General features: G+C 37.6%; 1 protein-coding gene across 1 annotated transcript in view; it reads left to right on the forward strand.

Moving 5' to 3' along the window:
- GALNT1 (polypeptide N-acetylgalactosaminyltransferase 1) overlaps positions 1-19,404 on the forward strand; it is a 90,693-nt gene extending 71,289 nt beyond the window's left edge. The window contains exons 6-13 of the mRNA XM_050890904.1: positions 601-808; positions 2,430-2,600; positions 5,063-5,180; positions 6,074-6,254; positions 13,744-13,883; positions 15,006-15,104; positions 15,865-15,999; positions 18,503-19,404. Coding sequence (XP_050746861.1) covers positions 601-808; positions 2,430-2,600; positions 5,063-5,180; positions 6,074-6,254; positions 13,744-13,883; positions 15,006-15,104; positions 15,865-15,999; positions 18,503-18,649 — 1,199 coding nt within the window. The 3' untranslated portion in view covers positions 18,650-19,404. The remainder of the gene's footprint in view (positions 1-600; positions 809-2,429; positions 2,601-5,062; positions 5,181-6,073; positions 6,255-13,743; positions 13,884-15,005; positions 15,105-15,864; positions 16,000-18,502) is intronic.
- Positions 19,405-20,724: the final 1,320 nt, after the last annotated feature.

A 20,724-nucleotide genomic window follows, 5' to 3' on the forward strand; every position in this document is an offset into this window, starting at 1 on the left:
CAGGTATTCATTTATGTATAGCTGATTTCGTCTTTATTTTTGTTTTTAGATGTTATAGTGATAACTTAATAGAAAAAATATTGGCCAGAAAAATCTAGAGAAAACACAATTGAAAAATGAATTTGATCATGTTTTAAACTGCTTGCAAAGAAATTATCTGTAAGTTACATTCCTGTAGGAGGTAATTTGTTATGTTCAGCTAGTCAGATCATTTTCTGTATTTTTTTGGTAGAGGAGCGTTCTGTCCAAGAGCACTTATGCATATGTTTTTGAAAGCAAGAGTCACATCTACTCCATAATAAAAACTTGCCTATCCCATATGGTTTCTGTGTAAGCATTCTATATTCTCTTCATTTTTGTGTTTTCCATAATGAAGAAATGAAAAGGAGGAAGAACTTCCTGCTCTAGCAAGTGAAACACATGGAGATGTGGAAGGGCATATTGTGAAGTGTAGAATAAGCAGCAGAGGAAACTAGCTGAGAAAGTAGGAAAAGGATAGAAAAGAAATGAGGAAATGTCTCTTAATTCAAGTCTCTTAAAAAAAAAAAAAAGCTGAACTATGTAACTGACAGTTTCCATGGTTTTGATCATTCTTTGCAGACTTCTTGAAAAGACCGTTGGAGAATTACGTGAAAAAATTAAAAGTACCTGTTCATGTGATTCGAATGGAACAGCGTTCTGGATTGATTAGAGCCAGATTAAAGGGGGCTGCTGCTTCTAAAGGCCAGGTCATCACCTTCTTAGATGCTCATTGTGAATGTACAGTAGGCTGGCTTGAACCTCTGCTGGCAAGGATCAAAGCTGACAGGTAATTATCCATCTATTGGTCCATGTTGGTTTTTTTGGTTATTAAGAAATGTTCCAAGTATTACAGTATAACCTACAAGCAAATATCTACTTTCTGAAGGGCTGGATAAATTCTCATTGGTGTAAGGATAAAAGGCTAATTCATTACAACTTTTAAAAAGTAAAACTTCATTTAAAGTGAAGCTTATATTGGGATGCATGGGATAATGTGTTAAATAGCAGGAGACCTGAGCATGAATGAAGTTGAGAAAGCTGTGGAATTTGAGGTCTTCCGTCTGCAGCCTGGCCCATTCCTTCATGAATTTGGGAAGATATTCTTGAGGAAGAAATGGAGCCCTGATCTCTTGTAACACCAACACTGTGAGCAAGAACTGTCAGGTTTACTGTTTTCAGGTTCTCATTGTGATTTCTTTATTTCATAATGTATTTGTATTGTGGAAATCTGTGCTGTGACTTGGTCTTCTGGGATGTATTTTCTAAGGTTAGAATAGCTACTGGAATCATGCTGATCTACACTGCAGTAACATAGCTTTATATTTCTATCATAAGTCAATAGTCACAACATTTACATCCATGATAGTGTGATGGAAATTGTATTGAGGGGAAAAAAACCAAACAAGTGAGAGAATGGTCTGCTTTATAAAACATTCATACATCTGAGCAGTAACTCTGTTGCACACTAGTCTGTTAGTAAACAGCATATTAAATAGACTAGATATGAAGTATAGTGTTACAGATCTCTGTTTTATTCTTATGGTTATAGATAAAAATCACTTTTAAAATTTAACGTTACAAAATATAGCATTACATGATGAAAGAGCTGCAAGTAATAAAGAATCTTTGTTCAGCACTGTGCTAAGACATAATACTAACCTTTAAGTTACCATTAATACACTTTTTGTGAGGCTGTGATACATAAATTGTTACAATTTGTGCAAATGGCTCAACTAAATAAGTCCTTTAAATTTAGTTGCAACTCCTGAATCTTTTCACAAAGCTTTCCATGAGAGGAAGCCTGCTTGAGGATGGTTACTTAAGTGTCTTTAGGATGATTAGAATTAGTTTCTGTGAGTATATGTCTTAATAATGTCAGGACAGTGGACATTTTTCTGTCCCTCCTTCTGTCGACTTTGATGCAGTAGTTATACTTTGTTAACAATGACTATCATTTCTTAGTCCTGAGGGCATATAAGAATACTTCCCCAGAGCTGATGACCAAGTTTTAATTTCAAAACTTGCAAGTTACTTTGAGCACTTAACTAGAAATTAAAACCTCTTGTTTTCTATACAATCACTGTGTAGCACTGAGAAAGCTGTGATGTTTTTCCATCTGCAGAAGGATGAATACTTATTACTGTAATAGTGCAAATACTATTTAAAAAAAGAGCTAGTATTGCCAAAATTGTATCAGAAAAACACATTTTCCTTTAGATGAATTAACTCTAATTAGCAAGACAGAATTTAAGTATGTTTCATGGTAATATTCTATTGAGTACTGTTGTTAAGAGATGGCATTATGAAAATCTAAACCGTATGTGTTAAAAACAAAATTAAAAAAAAGACCAAAACCCCACCTTTTTTGACACTTTAATTAATAGGTTTTGGTTCTTTCCTTTTTCTAGGAGAACAGTAGTGTGTCCCATCATTGACGTAATTAGCGATGACACCTTCGAATACATGGCAGGTTCTGACATGACCTATGGTGGATTCAACTGGAAGTTGAATTTTCGTTGGTATCCTGTTCCTCAGAGAGAGATGGATCGACGGAAAGGAGATCGAACCCTTCCTGTTAGGTAACGAGAAATTATTAAATGGGTTAAAATGTTCACCTGATGCTTACTGATATCCTTTCTAGGTTAATCTTGTAAGTACGTACTTAATGAATTGTGTTGTAGCGTCATTTTTGGTTGGTTGAAGGAACAGCATAGAAGTTTTTACATGGATTGGTTAGTGGTAACTTTCGGTAGGAATGAAGGAAGCAATCAGCTTGTCACTTTAGAAATATTTTTATGTTAATTACCAGTGAATTACTAGCTTTTAACTAGTTTTTATACTGATGCATGGGTTTTTATTGAAGCTAATTTTTATCTTTTTTTATTGAAACTTATTTTTATCTTTTATTCTAACAAAGTAAACAATATTTTGAAAAGATGCATCAATTTTTGGCATGTGTGTATATATTTGTGTGTGTGCATACATATATAAACTTAATGTCTTCAAAGTGCATGGATGGGAGGTTGTGGTGGGTTGACCCTGGCTGGATGCCAGGTGCCCACCAAAGCCTCTCTGTCACTCACCTCCTCAGCTGGATAGGGAAGAGAAAATATAATGAAAAGCTTGTGGGTCGAGATAAGGACAGGGAGATCTCTCAGCTATTACCGTCATGGGCAAAACAGACTCAACTTGTGGAAAAAAAATTAATTTATTACCAATCAAATCAGAGTAGAATAATGAGAAATAAAACCGTATCTTAAAAACACACCTTCCCCCCACCCCTCCCTTCTTCCCAGGCTTAACTTTACTCCCAAATTCTCTACCTCCTCCCCTCCAGTGGCACAGGGGGATGGGGAATGGGGGTTGCAGTCAGTTCATCACACGTTGTCTCTGCCACTCCTTCCTCCTCAGGGGGAGGACTCCTCACACTCTTCCCTTGCTCCAGTGTGGGGTCCCTCCCATGGGAGACAGTCCTCCACCCACTTCTCCAATGTGAGTCCTTCCCACAGGCTACAGTTCTTCATGAACTGCTCCAGCGTGGGTCCTTTCCATGGGGTGCAGTCCTTCAGGAACAGACTGCTCCAGCGTGGGTCCCCCACGGGGTCACAAGTCCTGCCAGCAAACCTGCTTCAGCGTGGGCTCCTTTATCCATGGGTCCACAGGTCCTGCCAGGACCCTGCTCCAGCACGGGCTTCCGATGGGGTCACAGCCTCCTTCGGGGGCATCCACCTGCTCTGGTGCGGGGTCCTCCACAGGCTGTAGGCAGATATCTGCTCCACCGTGGACCTCCATGAGCTGCAGGGGGACAGCCTGCCTCACCATGGTCTTCAGCACGGGCTGCAGGGGAATCTCTGCTCTGGCGCCTGGAGCACCTCCTCCCCCTCCTTCCCTGACCTTGGTGTCTGCAGAGTTGTTTCTCTCACATCTTCTCACTGCTCTCTCTGCTGCTGTTGCTGTTGTGCAGGGTTTTTTTTTCCCCCCTTCTTAAATATGTTATCCCAGAGGCGCTACCACTGTCGCTGATGGGCTTGGCCTTGGCCAGCGGCGGGTCCATCTTGGAGCCGGCTGGCATTGGCTCTAATGGACACAGGGGGAGTTCTAGCAGCTTCTCAGGGAAGCCACCCCTGTAGCCCCCCCCACTACCAAAACCTTGCCACGCAAACCTGATACAGAGGTGAATTTATACTTGTGTGTGATGTAGATGTTATGACAAAGGTAATGAGAAAGACATATAACTTGTGTGTAACGTGTACTTTTTAACAATCGCACACGTACATTTTCTGGCCTTGCTGTTCTGAAAAGTGGGCAATATTTACTTAGCATAAAGTTGAGAATATGGCCTGTACTGTTTTTTGTTTGTTTTTCATTTAAGAAATCCAGAGGTCTTCTCATGATATGGCTAATTGTATTCCACTCCCCCACTTACTTTTTAGGGGAAAAAAGGCACATAAATTTTTAGTTAGATTGTGACCTAGCTTATATTTTCTGTGTTTCAGAAAAAGTCCAAAGTGTTTCAGGAAAATTACTAGTGATAGAAAATCATTTAAGCTAAAAGTGTAAATAATTTGTATACTTGAACTACAAAGTTATATCATCAGCCTAATATATAATTTGCCTATTGTGTATTTGACTAAAAAAATGGAAATTTGGGAGATGTTGCTGAAGGTAGGAGAAACTAGCAGAGTTTTATTTTTTCTACCAATAAGGAATTTGTAAACAAAATCTGGATGTAACCCTGACTGTACAGGTTTTTTGTATGAAGCAATAATAGTGAAAGCAAGCAGGCCACTTCATGGCCTCCCATAACTTTTTCAAGAACAGTTGCCAGAAGTATAAATTTCCTGTAAGAAACTGGAGCTACCAAGTATATCAGTGGTAACTGAATTTGGATGGAAGCCTACTGAGAAGGAACATGTTAGGAACTTGGGAAATAAAAAGCCATTTTGCCAGTGTAAGTGTGAAATGTATTTAAGTATATGTTTTCGTAGTGAGTGATGCTTATTTTTTGTCCTTTTTTTTTTTTTTTTCTTTTTTCCCCCAGGACACCTACAATGGCAGGAGGTCTTTTTTCGATAGACAGAGATTACTTTCAGGAAATTGGAACATATGATGCTGGAATGGATATTTGGGGTGGAGAAAACTTAGAAATTTCTTTCAGGGTAGGTAAAACTCCTTTCAGTGTTTTGTTACTCAGGACAGTGCATCTTGAGTTCTGTAAAATATGGATCTGCTGCCTGCATCAGTGTCCTCTCCTGTTGCAGTTAGCACTTCGCTTCCTGTCAAGTTCCTCCAATGCAGATATGCAAAGACTGTATCTGTCAGTGGAAAGTGCATGGTGAATAGTTGGCAGAGCTTTGTGATTAAAAGATTGGGATGGTCATTCTGAAGAATGAATGCGTGTGTGTTAAAAGGAGTTCAGCTAGAAAAGCTAATTGGGGAGCATAAGTTAAGGGTGATGTCATCAGTGCATGGTGTAAAGTATTGGTGAAATGTTAGCACCTCTGTTACAAACTCTCTCTTCTTGCTGTTTTCTAACATAATGATTGCATGTGTTCATTTGAATGTGGACCTAACCAGTATTGTCACTTTTGTTCCTACTGAATAGCACTATTGCCTTTAGCTTTACTTATCAGCTCAGAGCATATAGGTGGATACTTCTGAAGTAGTTCAGCTTTCTGAATCTGCCATTTTTAGAGGTCCAAAATAAAATTGAAAATATTTTCAGAAACTTTACTTGGGAAGTGTATGGGTTTCCTGTGAGCCTTTTCCTTCCTTCGCTGTCAGCTTGCCAAGTTCTCTGAAGTAGTCTCTTGCTGATGCATTATTGCTGTGAGGCCTGATGTACTCTTTCCTACGCTACCTTACTCAGGCTTGTGAGCACCTTTATCTGTTGAGCAGGAAACAGGCATACATTGCTCTTCCATGCAGTATGTATTTGTTCTAGACCTCAACTAATGTTGTTTCTCCAACTTGAACAAAAGCAAGTGATTAACATTTTTAAACTTTTTTTTAATGATTTGAAGCTATGCCATAATTGTTCTATCACTTTCAGATCTGGCAGTGTGGTGGCACTTTGGAAATTGTAACTTGTTCACATGTTGGGCATGTGTTCAGAAAAGCAACACCGTACACTTTTCCAGGAGGTACAGGGCAGATAATCAACAAAAATAACAGGCGGCTTGCAGAAGTCTGGATGGATGAATTCAAAAACTTTTTTTACATCATTTCCCCAGGTGAGCAGGTCTTTGGTTATGAGAAATACTTATTAAGAATTAAAATGTTGTTACTACTGGGAAAGAACATGAATATTTAAATAAAAATGTTACCGTTTTGAAGTTCATAAGACAAAGCTCACATAAAATGTACAAAAAGGAAGGTCTTAATTGAAAAATAATTTTGTTAGCCAGAGATGTGCTCTGAAGTCTTTTTTTTTTCTTTTTAAAAACATGCGCATGATTTATGAATGAGCTTCCTGTGCGATAGAATTAAAGCTCAGTGGAACGTCAAAGAGCTCAACCGTAGTGCTGAAAACTAGCCATGCAAATACATCTCATAATGTGCTGGAGTTTGGCCTCTGCCTTCTGTGTTGTAGGCATTCCAGGTTGAATAGATCAGAAGTGATTTAAGTGAAACCCTGTAGCAGGAGTGGCAAAAGTTAACATCTTCTGGCTTGGTAGAGTTTGCACTTCACTATCCAGAGTATAGGGGCAAGTTGCCAATATACTTGACTGTGATGATATTTATTATGTTTCTTAAAATGGATGTTAACAAAACAAGAGATGTAAAATATGAGAGCAAATTTCCTATGAACTTAAACTTTCTGGAAAAAAAAAAATCAGGAAAAGAAAGGAAGCCTGGGAAATACTGAATTACTATTTTCCACTACGGGATATTTTTGTTGTTGTTGTTTAAAAAGACAGACAGAGACAAAGTTTGGGTAGCAACAGACATCCTTTCTAAACACTTGAGACATTAGAGATGTTTGACTTCAAATACTAAGCGGTAGTTCTATATGCCATGTCTGCTTTTCTAAAGACATATCTTTAAAACTAGTATTTCCTTATGACTTGCTTATTAAACCTGCATTAGTACTGAAATTTAAAAGCTGTAATACAATGTAGTATGAGTCTGAACAGCGTCAAATTTTAGATTACAGGTTTTAAGAATACTTGTGAGAACAAGTGAATGTGCAGATTTATGGTGGCTTTTTGTCTTAAGAGAATGTATTACTCAAATAAGACTGTAAGATTTTTTTAATTAAAAAAAATTCTTGCTACTACTCAAAGCTTTTAGGTGAAATCAGAAGCTAACAGCTTATTGTTACTGCCCTGTATTGTTATTAATGAAGCATTATGAATTCAAACATGACATGTATAGATACTCAGAAAAGTTGTATATAAATAGGTGCAATCATTTTTGGTTAAGATTGCTTTTGTGCATGCATGTCAAGCTAGATTTAAAATGTACGAAGTAGCTGGAACACCTAACTATAAAAATAACCTAATTCTTAAAAACAAATGTAAATTGCTGAACACCATGATAAGACTCTGTTATTCTCTATATAATCTCTATAGTCCTTCCGATTCATGTGGTAAGTGTAAGCTACAAAAGGAGTTACACTGTTTGAATTTTGTAGGATTGTTATTTTGATAGGACTTTCTTTCATAGCTTTGCAGTATTGTGGAATGTGCTTGCATTCTCCTGTTGGAGAAAAGGAATGAAAGAATTTAATTTAAAATAGAATATGGTAGAAATTTTGAAATGGTGAAAGTAACTTAAGCAATTATCTGTAACTGCACTGTGTATTTTCTTTCCTTTCAAAAGATGCACGTCTGCATAGTTTGTACGCTAATAGCCTGAATGATTGTTGGATAGGGCTGTGTTCTTGCCAGGCTCCTCTTAGAGCATCTGCACCTGCTGACTGGCACATGATCTCATTTCTGTACCCATATCCATATTGACACTGCACTGAAGTTTGATCCTAGAATTTCCCAGTGTTTCAAGAATAGAATCATAAAGTACCTGAATAAGTTGGATTATTCTGAAATTGATTTGTTGCCTGGGGCTGTGAAGAGAGTGGTTTGTACTGTGGGTCATTCTTAGCTATGATGTAATACCTGTTGCTCAGAGAACGAACACATAAATGTACTCAGTGCCACTCACACCTCTCACCCCGCAAATCCACGTAAGTTGTGAGAGCCGGCAGGTATTAACTAGAAAGGATTACTATTTTGGGAAGTTCACAAACATCTTACTGTTGTTATTCTGGTATCTCCAATCTTATCTGAGTGTTGCAGACCGTGATTTTACCTGTTAACAGTGAATAATATCAGTGTAAATTTCAGTAAGTCTTTATGGCCAATAGTTGTCTTAGGCACTCAGTGAATCTGCTACGTTGGCTCATTTAGCCATACTCTGCTTTTCCAGGTATCCTTCTAATACAAAAATTTAAATGTTTAGTTCTTGCAGAATGATGGTGTAGTGACCCTCTGGCAGAGTACAGTATGCAGCCCGTGAAACTGTTTGCTAGTACAACGTGTACTTTCAGTATTACTCTGACAGTGTCACGAGTCCTTTGCAATGAGCGAGGTGAGAATTTTTAAGCTGATGCTGGTTTGCAAGCCTGGGCGCAGATGAGCAAGGAAAACAGACAATCCTTTGTGCACCCGGGTTTTTTCTTGTTAGTTGACATGGATGAGAAAATTGGATTTTGAAGGAGGTAATATACTGACAGGCATCATTGAGCCTGGCTAACAAGAAATTTGTTTCCTCCTTTATATCCTCTCTCTTCTGCTCCCCAATCACAGAGGGATTGGTCCAGGAAAGCAAACCTAAGATTCTCAGGTGGCTTTCCCACTTCACGTAATCTGTGTTGTCTGGGAAAAAAAAAAAGGCTTACTGCTTGAATGACAGGAACTCAAGAGACTTTTTACTTTTGATGTAATGTAGTTAAATGGAAAGCTGCCCTCTTGAAAAGTAAGCCTGTAATCCTTTTTTCTTTAATAAGTACAGCCTAGTAGAAATTGTTACTTGTCTCTTTTAAGCTTTCATGCATTTTTAGAAGCCATCTCTGCTTAGAAGTGGTTAGGTACAGATGGAGGTTGGGCAGGAAAGTGTTGCAGCAGCTGCTGCTCAGCCAAAATCAAGCCTATCTCATTGCATGCAACAGCTATTCTCCACGGCAGTAATGGCACTAGCTGTGGTCTTTTCTCATTAGCTGACAGTTTTCCTCGCAGTCATGTGTTACAGCAGGGTGCTGTTTCCCAGGCCATTTCCTCTTAGGCTTTTAGAAAACAGATCCAGCATGTGCAGGTGAATAGTCTGATTCCTGGCTCCAGTCGTTCTGTTCTGCGGACTCTGCCACTTCTTTAGTTCTAGTGCTGGCCTTTCATCACTTTCTCCAGTCTAAAATACTAGGACTGGGTTGTCTGAGCTGAGGCTTCATGAGATGGCGATGTCAGTCTAACAGCTTGCTGTGAGGAGAGTGCCTTGCTTTTCATGGCAAGTGATAGGGCTTCACCTCCCCTCACTGTTGATTGTTCATCTGTGTCAACTGATTTGACTTGCTGAACTTGTCAGGGTTATTTGTGCTGTGGGCTGGCTCTCTACTGGTTAAGTTAGCACCTGTGTCGGCACAGGAGGTGCAGCAGGAATCTGAAGCTGAGCAAGGGGAAGCTGCCCCTTTCCGCAGCAGCAGCTGCAAAGCATTAGGCTGGCTTACCATAGGTACCTCCCCCTAACCTTCTCCTAACTACTAATTAATGATAAACTGACAGTTGTAGAATTTGTTGGTATCCTTAATCTAAAGGTGAAGCATGGATACTTTAAGACTGTGTGGTTTCCCTGTGCTGCATGTGAGTCTGGGTTCCAGCTCCTACATGCACCCCCCTGCTCCTTGTCCAGTGTGCAATATTGTCATTCAGCAGCCTTTCGCATCCCAGCTGGTGAGCTGAAGGCATCCCGAAAAGCAGATCCGGTGAGCTTGGGTAGAGCCTCGTCTAGCTTGTACGGAAATTAATTTTATTGTTGACCAAAAGTTTGCCCTAGAAGGTATCTTCCACTGGGGCTAAGTGGACAGGCAGAAGGCCTGAAAAAATAGCATTGCAGAATTACCTGAGCAAGAGCCATCTAGGCAGAGACATAGATGTGTTATCCTGAAAACTGGATCAGTAGGCCTAGTTTCTAATCGCTGCATGCCTTGGTCTCTAGCCAAGCATGGTAAGTCAAGGTTCAGTATGTACAGACTGGAAGTAGGTAACATTTTTATTTATGGTTGATAGGGAGGACAGAGAAGGGACTGAGTCCACATCTTGCGATGTAGCTAAGCCTATGTTCAAAATATGTACTGAGCGATTCCATGTGTTCTTGTTTTCAGCTAGTATTCCCTATTAGCATTAATTGGGAATGCAAATAATGTAGCTATTCAAATTGTTTCTAAATGATTATTGCTTATCAAGTTTCATAATACTAAATAAAAACAAGTTCTATGATTTTTAACAGAAGACTAGTTTTAGATGAAACAGTTTTCATACTGTGCTTTTGAAAATTATTGCGCAATTTATAATCATGATGAAAACATCATGCTGCTTCTTTTTTTTCCCAAAGCATTGTAGCATAAATACATTGCCAAACATTGAACTTGGCAAGCAAATCTTCAGCTCTTTTGAAATTTTGAGGATGGCAGAGCTGTTGCAACGTGGCTGATGGGAAGCTTAAATATAAGGTGGCAAAGAAAATTAAACTGAAGGAGGAGTATTCTACTGGTAGACATCATTATATGTATGTTTTTGTAAAGGTATAAGGAAAGACCATTATATATTACTAATCAGAGTAGTCTGGTATTGCATACCAAACTTCCTCAAGAATAGTGACAGCACAAGCAAGTGTTGAGATTAATCTTACATTTGTACAAAAGAACTGGTGATGGTGTGATTGATGATTTGATGTGTGATTTTTTGCCTTATCAATATTTATTTTTGAGTGCATCTTTAAGCATAGGTGTGAAAAAAAGCATGCGGTTGTCCCACAGCAAACAGCAAGCTGTGTGACAAATAGAATCATCAGGGAGGTCCAGGCTTTTAATGTGATTAGGGTTTGGGGCAGGAGGGGGTGGGGGGAAAAAAAAAAAATTGCGTGGTCAAGTAAAGACAACAGTAGCAAGTACTGTTAAATACTATTTCTGATTTTTTTTTTTTTTTTTTTTTTTTAAAATGAACCAAAGCCAAATACTTGAAAGAACAACTAGTGGATGTGATTGTCTTCCTCATGATGCACATACCTGTAGAGTCTGGTATAATTGTCTCCTGGGAGGAAGATTTGATCTAATTCTTGTTTTGTGGTTTGTTTTTTGTTTTGATTTTTTAGCCAAGCCTTTAAAAACAAGTACGAAAACACTGGAAGGTATATGTCACTGTTGTGTGTATATAAATTTTACCAGTCTGTGGAGGAAATAATGATCTAGACTTACTTAATTTTTGATACACTTTATACTTTGCATTTTTCCTACTTTGCTTCCATTTTTTTTCCCCAAAAGAACTGTTACCTCTAAGTAACTGCTGCTGCACTGTATAGTGCAAATGTATAGGAACGCTCAAGTTAGTTTTAAGTAATATAGATAAGGTACCAGAAACCTAGGAAACAGAGTAATTCAGCCTTGTTAGAGGACTCCTCTAAGGCAGCTATACCGGTTCTGCTATTCAGTCCATCTGGTAACCTGATGCTCACTGCAGTCTACGTGCCAGTATACGGTTTGGTGCAGACCTAACTTCCAAGAGGATTTTTAAAAAATCTTTCAGACTAAAAATGGTTAAATGGAATATAATACACAACTTTTATTTCACTGTGACGGAGGGAAAATCAGCTGGCACTTTTCTTTCTTCATGGTGACATTTAAAACTACCTTAAGAAACAGCATGCTTGTATGCTATTATGTACCACTTTGCATTTAATTCTTTATGGGTGTGACTGTAATTCTTACTGCCATTCAGTGTTGTGACAAAGCCTTGACAGTGTTGTTTTCTGAAGGTCAGTGTCGCAAACTCTGATGAATGAGTCACTGAAAAATGAAGAACTCCATACTTAGCTGTGGTTGGTACAGCCTCTCTCTTGCTTCATCATCTTTTGAGAGAGTGCTCCTTTTGGTGTAGAGCAAATATTTGCTTTGGTGAAGATAGGGCAGTATTTTGGGGGGGGGTTGTTTGTCTTGCGTTTTTTGGTTTTGGGATTTCTTTTGTGACTGGAAAGCCCAGACTGAAGTTTTCTGGGATTCTATTCCAAGAGATTTTTAAATTTCATTCACACTATTGAAAATTTCATTAAAAAACAAGCTTTCCTTTGCTTTCATTCTCTTACCAATATAGTTCTCTGGCATCTTTGTTAAAAGTCTTTAATTTAAAAAAAAAACCAAACAAACAAAAGCATAAAAGCCTGGCTAGCATTTTTTCTTTCTGGAATATTGAATTTACTAATGTTTTTATTGATATTTACAAACATCTAGGTGAAATTATGCAGTTACCTGTCTTAATTGAGTAGAAATACACCATCTGCTGGCAGGTCAATTTAATAACACAATATGCCAACTTAGAAATGTCTCAAACTCAGTTTCAAAAGGTCAACAATTTTAGAGGTAATTCACTGTCCTCTAAGTGGAGGGATTTCTGAAAAATATATGCAGCTGGAGATCTATAGTGTGGTGGCCAGTTGAGCCATATTTGTGACCTGTGAGGGGAATTTAAATTGCTAGGACTTGTTTTTGTTGTTCTTTGGTTTGGGTTTTTTTGTTGTGTATTACTTTTGGCCTGTGTGGTATGGAGCATAGTGTGGAAAATACAAAAAGAAAGTGATACCTGAAAACTAGAAATTATCCTACCCTTAAGTAATTAATATTATTGGAATAGTAATGACAGTAGTGCTTAATTCTGGTGAGGCAAAAATATCTACTGATCATGCACACTTTCCTCAACCCATCTGCAGATGGGACTTGCACAAATTAATTTTCAGAAGGAATTAAAACAACCATAAAGGAGTGGGAAGATACAGGAAGAACGAGCACTTTGATAAATGAGGAGCAAAGGAGAAAAAAGGCAGGCAAAATACCACAAAAAAATGATAACAGTCCTGGTGGTGAACATACTTCCTGCAAATGCTGCAGTTATATTGAACAAATACTGAATTATTAAAGGATTAGTTCCCTGTATGAAGGCTACTTTCTGATTGTTTCTTTTTCCAGTTAGATAGATGACAAAGGGTCCACCTGGCTTACAGAATTAAGTTAAAATGGAATTCTCCTTGCTCCACAGAAGGAGACTGCTATGTTAATGCTGCATAGATAGGCACCTCAGTTGCCATTGGGGATAGAATGGCATTAGTGACTAGAATGGTTTCAGCCTTTCTCCTCTGATAACTTAGTAAGTAACTGCATTCAAATTGTTCCACAAACCATAGGTAAGAAATTGTTATGCGTAGCACAGATGCAGTGATTCCATCTTTTGTATAATTATCTGGAAAAAGAAGTCACAGGTAGTGACTGACGTGTCCTCTCTGAGAATATAAACAGCATAATGCTATATTTAAAAAATAATAATTTCTTTGTGTAGAGATGACTTTCTAAAGAGAAAGTCTTTCATGCAAGCAGTGTATTATACTGATAATTTTTGTATTAAGTGGAATTATATAACATTTATTGAATTGAGCCATTGAATAAAACTTTCTTTGTTGCTACAGGAGTTACTAAAGTTGATTATGGGGACATATCATCACGACTTGGACTAAGACGCAAGCTCCAGTGCAAGCCTTTCTCCTGGTACCTGGAGAACGTTTATCCTGATTCCCAAATTCCACGCCATTACTTTTCTCTGGGAGAGGTAAGATTTTATCCTATGTATTTATCTACCCTATGTAAAGTACATTGCGCAGTGAGTTGTTTGTGTTCTGAACTGAGTAGGGCAAACAAGTTATCTCCAGCAAAGTTCAAATATCTTGCACCTGTGTTCCTGTCATCTGTAAAATGATACATCTGGCTTCTCAGTGGGGCAGAAAACTGAACTTTGGTATACAGTACTGTAATTTGAATGTTTTCCCTTTTTTACTACAGTACTAAATGTCACATAGAAGGGCTTTAGAAATATTCCTTCAGAAATGTATAGTTATGGATAACTTTCTGTATAATGTTCTGTGTAGATTATGAGCAGAGTTTTGCTTAAAAAAATAGACCAGGTTAAGCAAGGGCTTTGCCTAAAAACTGCTCTGAACTTTACCCCCAGAACCCTCGTTAGTGACCAGCAAATTTCAGTGATCCCTAAGCCTTGCTGGGCATTTCTCTGTTTTTTCTTTAAAGTTTCTTAAGTGACTGTAGAGGTAGTACAGATGATGCTGTCCTAAATAAGTAGGCACCTACTCTTCCCTACAAGTCATGTTGAGCCAAATATTGAGCCTGTTGTAGGGTGATTTTGTGCTGTTTGTTTTCAAAAGAAACGCTTTTAACAATGGAGCAGGCATTCGTGCTGCTGCATGACTATCAGGAGACTTGATATTCATGCCTGCTTACTATATAGTAATACAGGGATTAAGGCTGTAACTCAAGAAGTGAGGAAATTGAATTCAGTCACCTGTGATTTCAAAGGGAATTAAACCTTCCATGCCTAGGAGAGTGCTTTAAAACTTCTGAAAGTTTTGGGCTGGAGACTTATTTGTGTCCGTTCTGTTGTAGCTGGGTCTTTAAGCAAAAAGAGTCCCCAAGATGGAAGGATCCGCGAAAGAAAGCAAAGAAACAAACATAGTTCTGTAACCTGGTAGCTTGAACATTTACTTGGGAGTTTGAGTCTCGGACAGTGGTCTCTCGTTGTAGTACGATTCCTATATTTTACGTTTCATTCACATAACCTTTGGTGTATAGCAGAGAGAACTGGTGCCGGTGTGGTTTGATATGGACCTAGTTCTCTTCTAAAAATAACAGCCTTTGGTGATGTGCTCTTTTTCACTCCCAGATAAGAAATGTGGAGACAAATCAATGTCTGGATAACATGGCAAGAAAAGAAAATGAGAAAGTTGGAATCTTTAACTGCCATGGAATGGGTGGCAATCAGGTGACTTTTTTAAAAAAAATTATCTTAATGTATTGAATTATTTGGAACACTACTTCTCATCGGGACAATTCTTCAATTCTTTCAGTAGTTATCTTTAAAATATACTTAAGTTGTAAAGTTCAGGAAACTCTCATTGAAGAAGATGCCTGTAAGAGGAAATGCATGAGAAGATTTGTTGGTGGTTTGTCATTTGTAGGTTTTTGAGGCCTGATTGCAGTAGGTTTTAGATCAACTTTCAAGTCAAAAATGAAATGAGGGGAGGAGGAGACTGCTATAAGCTAGACTTCACCTCCTGTAGGTTCTCTGGAACTGTCTTCTCATTAGACCTCCTGATTGGCATTGTTACTTTAAAAATAACATGCCTGTACCTGAAATGCTGTTTTTAATGTACATTTTTCTGGTTGTCAGTTCTGGAATTTGTTTTACATCTGGTTTTTTGTTCTACTTTGTTAATAATTCTTGATGAATTGTTTTCCAATATACCAAGATTACCTGTGTTGGGGATCCTCCTGTTTCTACACAGGAATCAGTCTGCAATTCAAAAAAAGTCAATTTTGACCGAAGAGCTTGTTCATATAGTGTTTATATTTATTCCCTTAAAAGAAAAAAAAAAAGTCTTTCTACACATGTTGAAGGGAAAAGAAAAAAATTTTAGTGGATATTAATGAAGTAATGCACAAATGTTCCCCCTTCCCCCCACCCCAGATATCTTTTAGTTGAACTTTTTTTTTTCGGTTCCTCTCATTCTTTTTCTGTCTAGGTGTTCTCATATACTGCTAACAAAGAAATTCGAACAGATGATTTGTGTTTAGATGTATCCAAACTTAATGGCCCAGTAACCATGCTCAAGTGCCACCATCTAAAAGGAAATCAGCTTTGGGAATATGATCCAGTGGTAAGTCTTCTAATGACTTGTGACATTAAAATGAGACAACTTGGGTTTTTACGTGAGCCTACAGAGTAACATATTCCAGTGTGCGACCACTATTTGACAGTCAAAATGGGAAGCAAAGTCAGGATTATGTTCTGTCTGTTATTAATTCATGATGTAGTCACTCAGTAGGCATCTGTATTGACTTAATTACCTGGTGAGTTTTGAGGGAGCTTTTAGAAGAATATTTTCAATGTGCTTTTGGATCCTCTGGAGAAAGATAGTCTGCTAGTGTAGTGTTGTGTTATGATGAGATCAACAATGGAAAAGTATTCCAGGTATCTACTGGACCGGTAAAAGATAATGCTAATGATCTTGTGACAAATTCAGCACCTGATGTCTTATCTTGCACAAGGTTAAAAGGAAATACTTTTCTAATTAAAAAATCAGCATTCCGAAATTATAAGGAAGATTTTACATTTCTAATCGTGGTACGTTTAAGGTAGAGATGCTTAAAAAAGCTTTATTTTAATCATTCTTTCTTGTACATAATGTTCAAATTTATTTTGAAGTTTATATGTTGAACTGCCAGATCTAAAAATCATTGACCATTGATCCATTCATCATTAATTTGATATGCAAGCTCTAAAAACAATTTTGTGATTGAGTAGTGCAGTCAAGACCTCTGACTTATGTCATGGCTAGTTAGAAAAAAATAGTTCTCAAGCTTGTTAATTTAAAATCAGTTATTGCAAAAGACAGTTGCAATAATTTGTGGAAGAAGAATCTTGCCAGTATAATTATGATGACTATTTTATAAAGAGAACATGTAGATATTTAGCTACTAACAAGTCATTTCACTGATTTAAAAAAAGAAAAAAGCAGGGGGTGTATTTCTAACTAAATAGACTTGTTATAGATTTTAGTAGCTGAGGTGTTAACAAAACCTACAGCCTTTAAGACTAAAAGGAAATATGTATGAATGATGATTTTTTGATTAGGATGACAGTTAATGTGGAAGATGGTGGATCTCTACTAGGATTTCTGCACATTGCTAGCAACTGCTGATAGGAGACTGAAGAAAGCTGTTGAAGGCTTTCAGGACTAAATGTTAATTGGAATGATTAAATTTGAGTCTTGGGAACCATTCATTCTTGTTTTTAATGTAATTAGTTTACCTGACTTAAGTAAATAAGATGAGTAATATTACTACATGCAGTGATTCACCAAACAGCAAGTGCTTTTTATTTTGTTTCTACCTTATCAATGGTAAGAACATTGCATCTTTAGACACCTAATTGCAATAGTCTGTCTTGCAGTGATTGCCACAGACTGTAAAACAGACTTCCCCTGTGTCAATCGTCAGCCATAACTTTGGTTGTATGTGTTTTTTCTCATTATTCTGTCAGTGAAAAATCTAGGTATAATCTTCAGAACTTTACTGAAAGCTGGCTAATAAAGCACAAAAATAAGTTAGAGAATACTTAGCCAGAACTCCTGCCTGCATAGTTGGGTGATTTTTCTGTACTTTTTTTTCCTCCTGCCTCTGTTCAGGAGGCATGTAAGAAGCCCCTTTCCCTTAACGTCTACCAGGAAGAAAAAGAAAAGGGGGGGAAGGGAAGCTTTGTGTTAGTTAGTTGTCTGCTTAAGTCTGTTCCAACTCCCTTCTTCATTCTTCAGCTGCTGTATGAGTGCAGGAGATTGATGTGCTCAGGTTTTTGGTTTGGTTTTGTTTTTCATTTTGTTTTGCCTTTTGCTGCTTGTGCACATAAGGCCTGCCTGTTCTGTCACTTTTCAGTCAGTCCAGTGTCCTGGTTGTGCTGCCTCTCAGCAAGAAGAAATACTGATAGTAATGCCTGTCAGTACCATAAACAAGTTGATGCACTGATGAGTATCCGTAGTACAGTGGCAGGAAATGCAACTTCCAAAGATCTCTCCTCCATGAGGATAGTGCTGAGGTAGACAGAGTGGTGTATGGAAGATTGCATAAGTAAGATTAGTAGATATTGGAAAAGATATATACGTATGTGAATTTGTACACATCTATTTTTAAAGAACGTACTTTTTAAAAAGAACATAGTGCTAAGAGAACATAGTGTAAGGTCAGTTTTTGTGTCCCCAACTGAGAAAAAAGCATACTTTTGGATACATATTCATTCTGATCTGATCAAAACTACTATTATACCTAATAATTGAAGTTGTATATCTTACCAAACTTTAATTTGTAACTCCTCAAAGGTCCCTAGCTGTATAGTCCTATTGAAAGAATGGTGGATATTGCTTGATAAAGAACATAATTTAAAAGTTCAGACTGTTCTGTTTTTCATGAAGCAATCTTTTTAGTATCGACAACATCAAATAGCACATTTAAGTGTTCTTTAGGATTGGGACCTGGAGTCAGTAACCAAGGGGTCTTGTCTAGTTCCTGCTTACCTATGGAAGAATTTTAATGGCCACTAGAAGCTTTTTGGTTAGCTTATGCCTGGTGATTTTTGTAAAACTAATTTCTTTTTATTTTGTCTTCAAGAAATTAACCCTGTTGCATGTGAACAGTAACCAGTGCCTGGATAAAGCCACCGAAGAGGACAGCCAGGTACCCAGCATCAGAGACTGCAATGGCAGCCGCTCCCAGCAGTGGCTGCTTCGCAATGTGACCCTTCCAGAAATATTCTGAGAGGTTCTAAAGAAAAGCAAGGATTGACTGGGCTACCTCGGCTGATACTTTGGCTACACTGTTAAGTAGCAACAGAAGAAACTTCTGCTCAGCAGAATCCACAGTTCGTCAGCTGTTAGAACTCTGCGGCTTCTCGGTAGCTGTGAACCGGCCTTCCTGTATAAGGATGTGAAACTACCACACATACTAGTGAAACTGCGCCCACTGATGTTTACAAGATCGAAAGAGTTTCTTCCAGCAAATAATTTAGAGAACGTTTGGACAGTGGAAACATAATCAATGAAATAGTCTCTCTGAAGAGCTGCATATCGTTGTAGTTTGCTTGCACATCAGTAACCTCTGCTGAAAGTGCTGTTGTAATGAAGAAAGTTCCAAGAATTTTTTTTTTCCTGGTTAGCAGTGGTAACCAGACTACTAAATATAGATCCACAAATAAATGAGAGAGAGCTGGAAACCAGATTCAGTAACATGAAATAAGAATTCTGTGGTTTAAAAACAAAACGTAAACAGGGTTTAATGGAAACTAAATCAGAACTATGAAAAGTACAATTTGTTATAGTGAAATATCAAATTTATATGTAGATTTTATACCTCAGTGGGGGAAAATAACCAAGTCAAAAGGCAATTGTTTCTCTTTTTCAATTGTGTGATAGTCCGTAAATACTATTTTTTTTTTTTTTTTTTTCCTGGTGAGTCTAAAATTATTTTGGGCACAAACAAAATGAGCATAAGAATAAACTAGCTCTTGAATGTCAGATCAACTTTTTTCATTTTTTTATTTTAATTTCTTGGCTGTTGGAATTGTATCTTTTTATTACTGTCTCAAAACTGGAGGTTAACATGCTGTCTAACTTTTCTTTTTTTTGTCCAGACCTGCCGTTTCAGTTTATACTTGGGTCAGTCAGCTTATGGACTTTCGTGGCCAAACAAAAGATTTAAGTATACTTTGAAATTATTAAGTTAACTTGACAGAATACACTTAGCGCCCAGGACTCGTACTACTGTACTATGGTTTTGTTTTCATAGCAATAAATCTTTTGTTCCTTGTTTGATTTCAGTCATCAGAAAGCCAGAAGAAAAGATACATGATTTGGATAGCAGGAGACTGGCGAAACTGAAGGTTTTCTGGAATCCTTTTTCACTTCATATTCAGATGTGCTTCATTGTCAAGTGCATATTTAGATTAGACTCTGAATTGTAATGTTGATCTGCTGCTTTTTTCTAATAAAACCTAAAGAAAAATAGCTAAATTGGCATGGTTTTTAAAGTTAATATAGCCAAAAGCAATATGACTATGTCATTACATTGGTCTGCATTTTTTAACTGAATTGCTTTGTTTTGTTAAGAAAAATCTGTGTGGGCTGATCTTGAAAACGAGCCACTGAACTCTCAGAGTATACATTGAATTTTCTTTTGGAAAGAAAAATGAGATTTGCTTAATGGAGAGGATATTTTTATGATAAATGTCATTGTTTGGCCAACTGTCCTGTAAAGCAAATTAAACCTAGACTCATGCAAAAGTTGTGTGGAATTGTATTTGGCTGTTATGGCCATTTTAGATTTGCTGTTCCAGGTTGCTTTAGTCATTATCTCCATTATTTCTGCAGCAGTACACAAGAGTTTTCATACACAAAACAGGGGAAATGTTAACAAATTGCAGTATTATGTTGCTACTTTAAAAATACATAGGATGAGGTGATGTGGGATTAATATCAGATAAAGCATCTAAATATCTAACTATCTTTCATTGACCCCTCTTTTTGGATAGCCCTGCAAATCTTATGAGGTCAAAGTGGATTTATGAGAGTAATGGTACGGTACGTTTATCAGAAAGATATTGAAGTGTGCCAATGTGATTTAAAAAAAAAAAGTCTGTCTTAGTGGTTATGTGAGAAGACTTACGCCTTTGAGACGGTCAGTGAAGAGGATGGAATGGGTGACAGTGTCATCATTTGTAATTGATACATTTTCTTGCTCCTTAGATACTCTGTGGTCCCTCCTGCTTTTATACCGTTTCTGAGGTACAGTTTGTGGTTGTCTGATACTGCATATCAGCCACCAAAATACTGTTTTCA

Source organism: Gymnogyps californianus, chromosome 2, assembly GCF_018139145.2.
Source record: "Gymnogyps californianus isolate 813 chromosome 2, ASM1813914v2, whole genome shotgun sequence".
In the NCBI taxonomy this organism is placed as follows: Eukaryota; Metazoa; Chordata; class Aves; order Accipitriformes; family Cathartidae; genus Gymnogyps; species Gymnogyps californianus.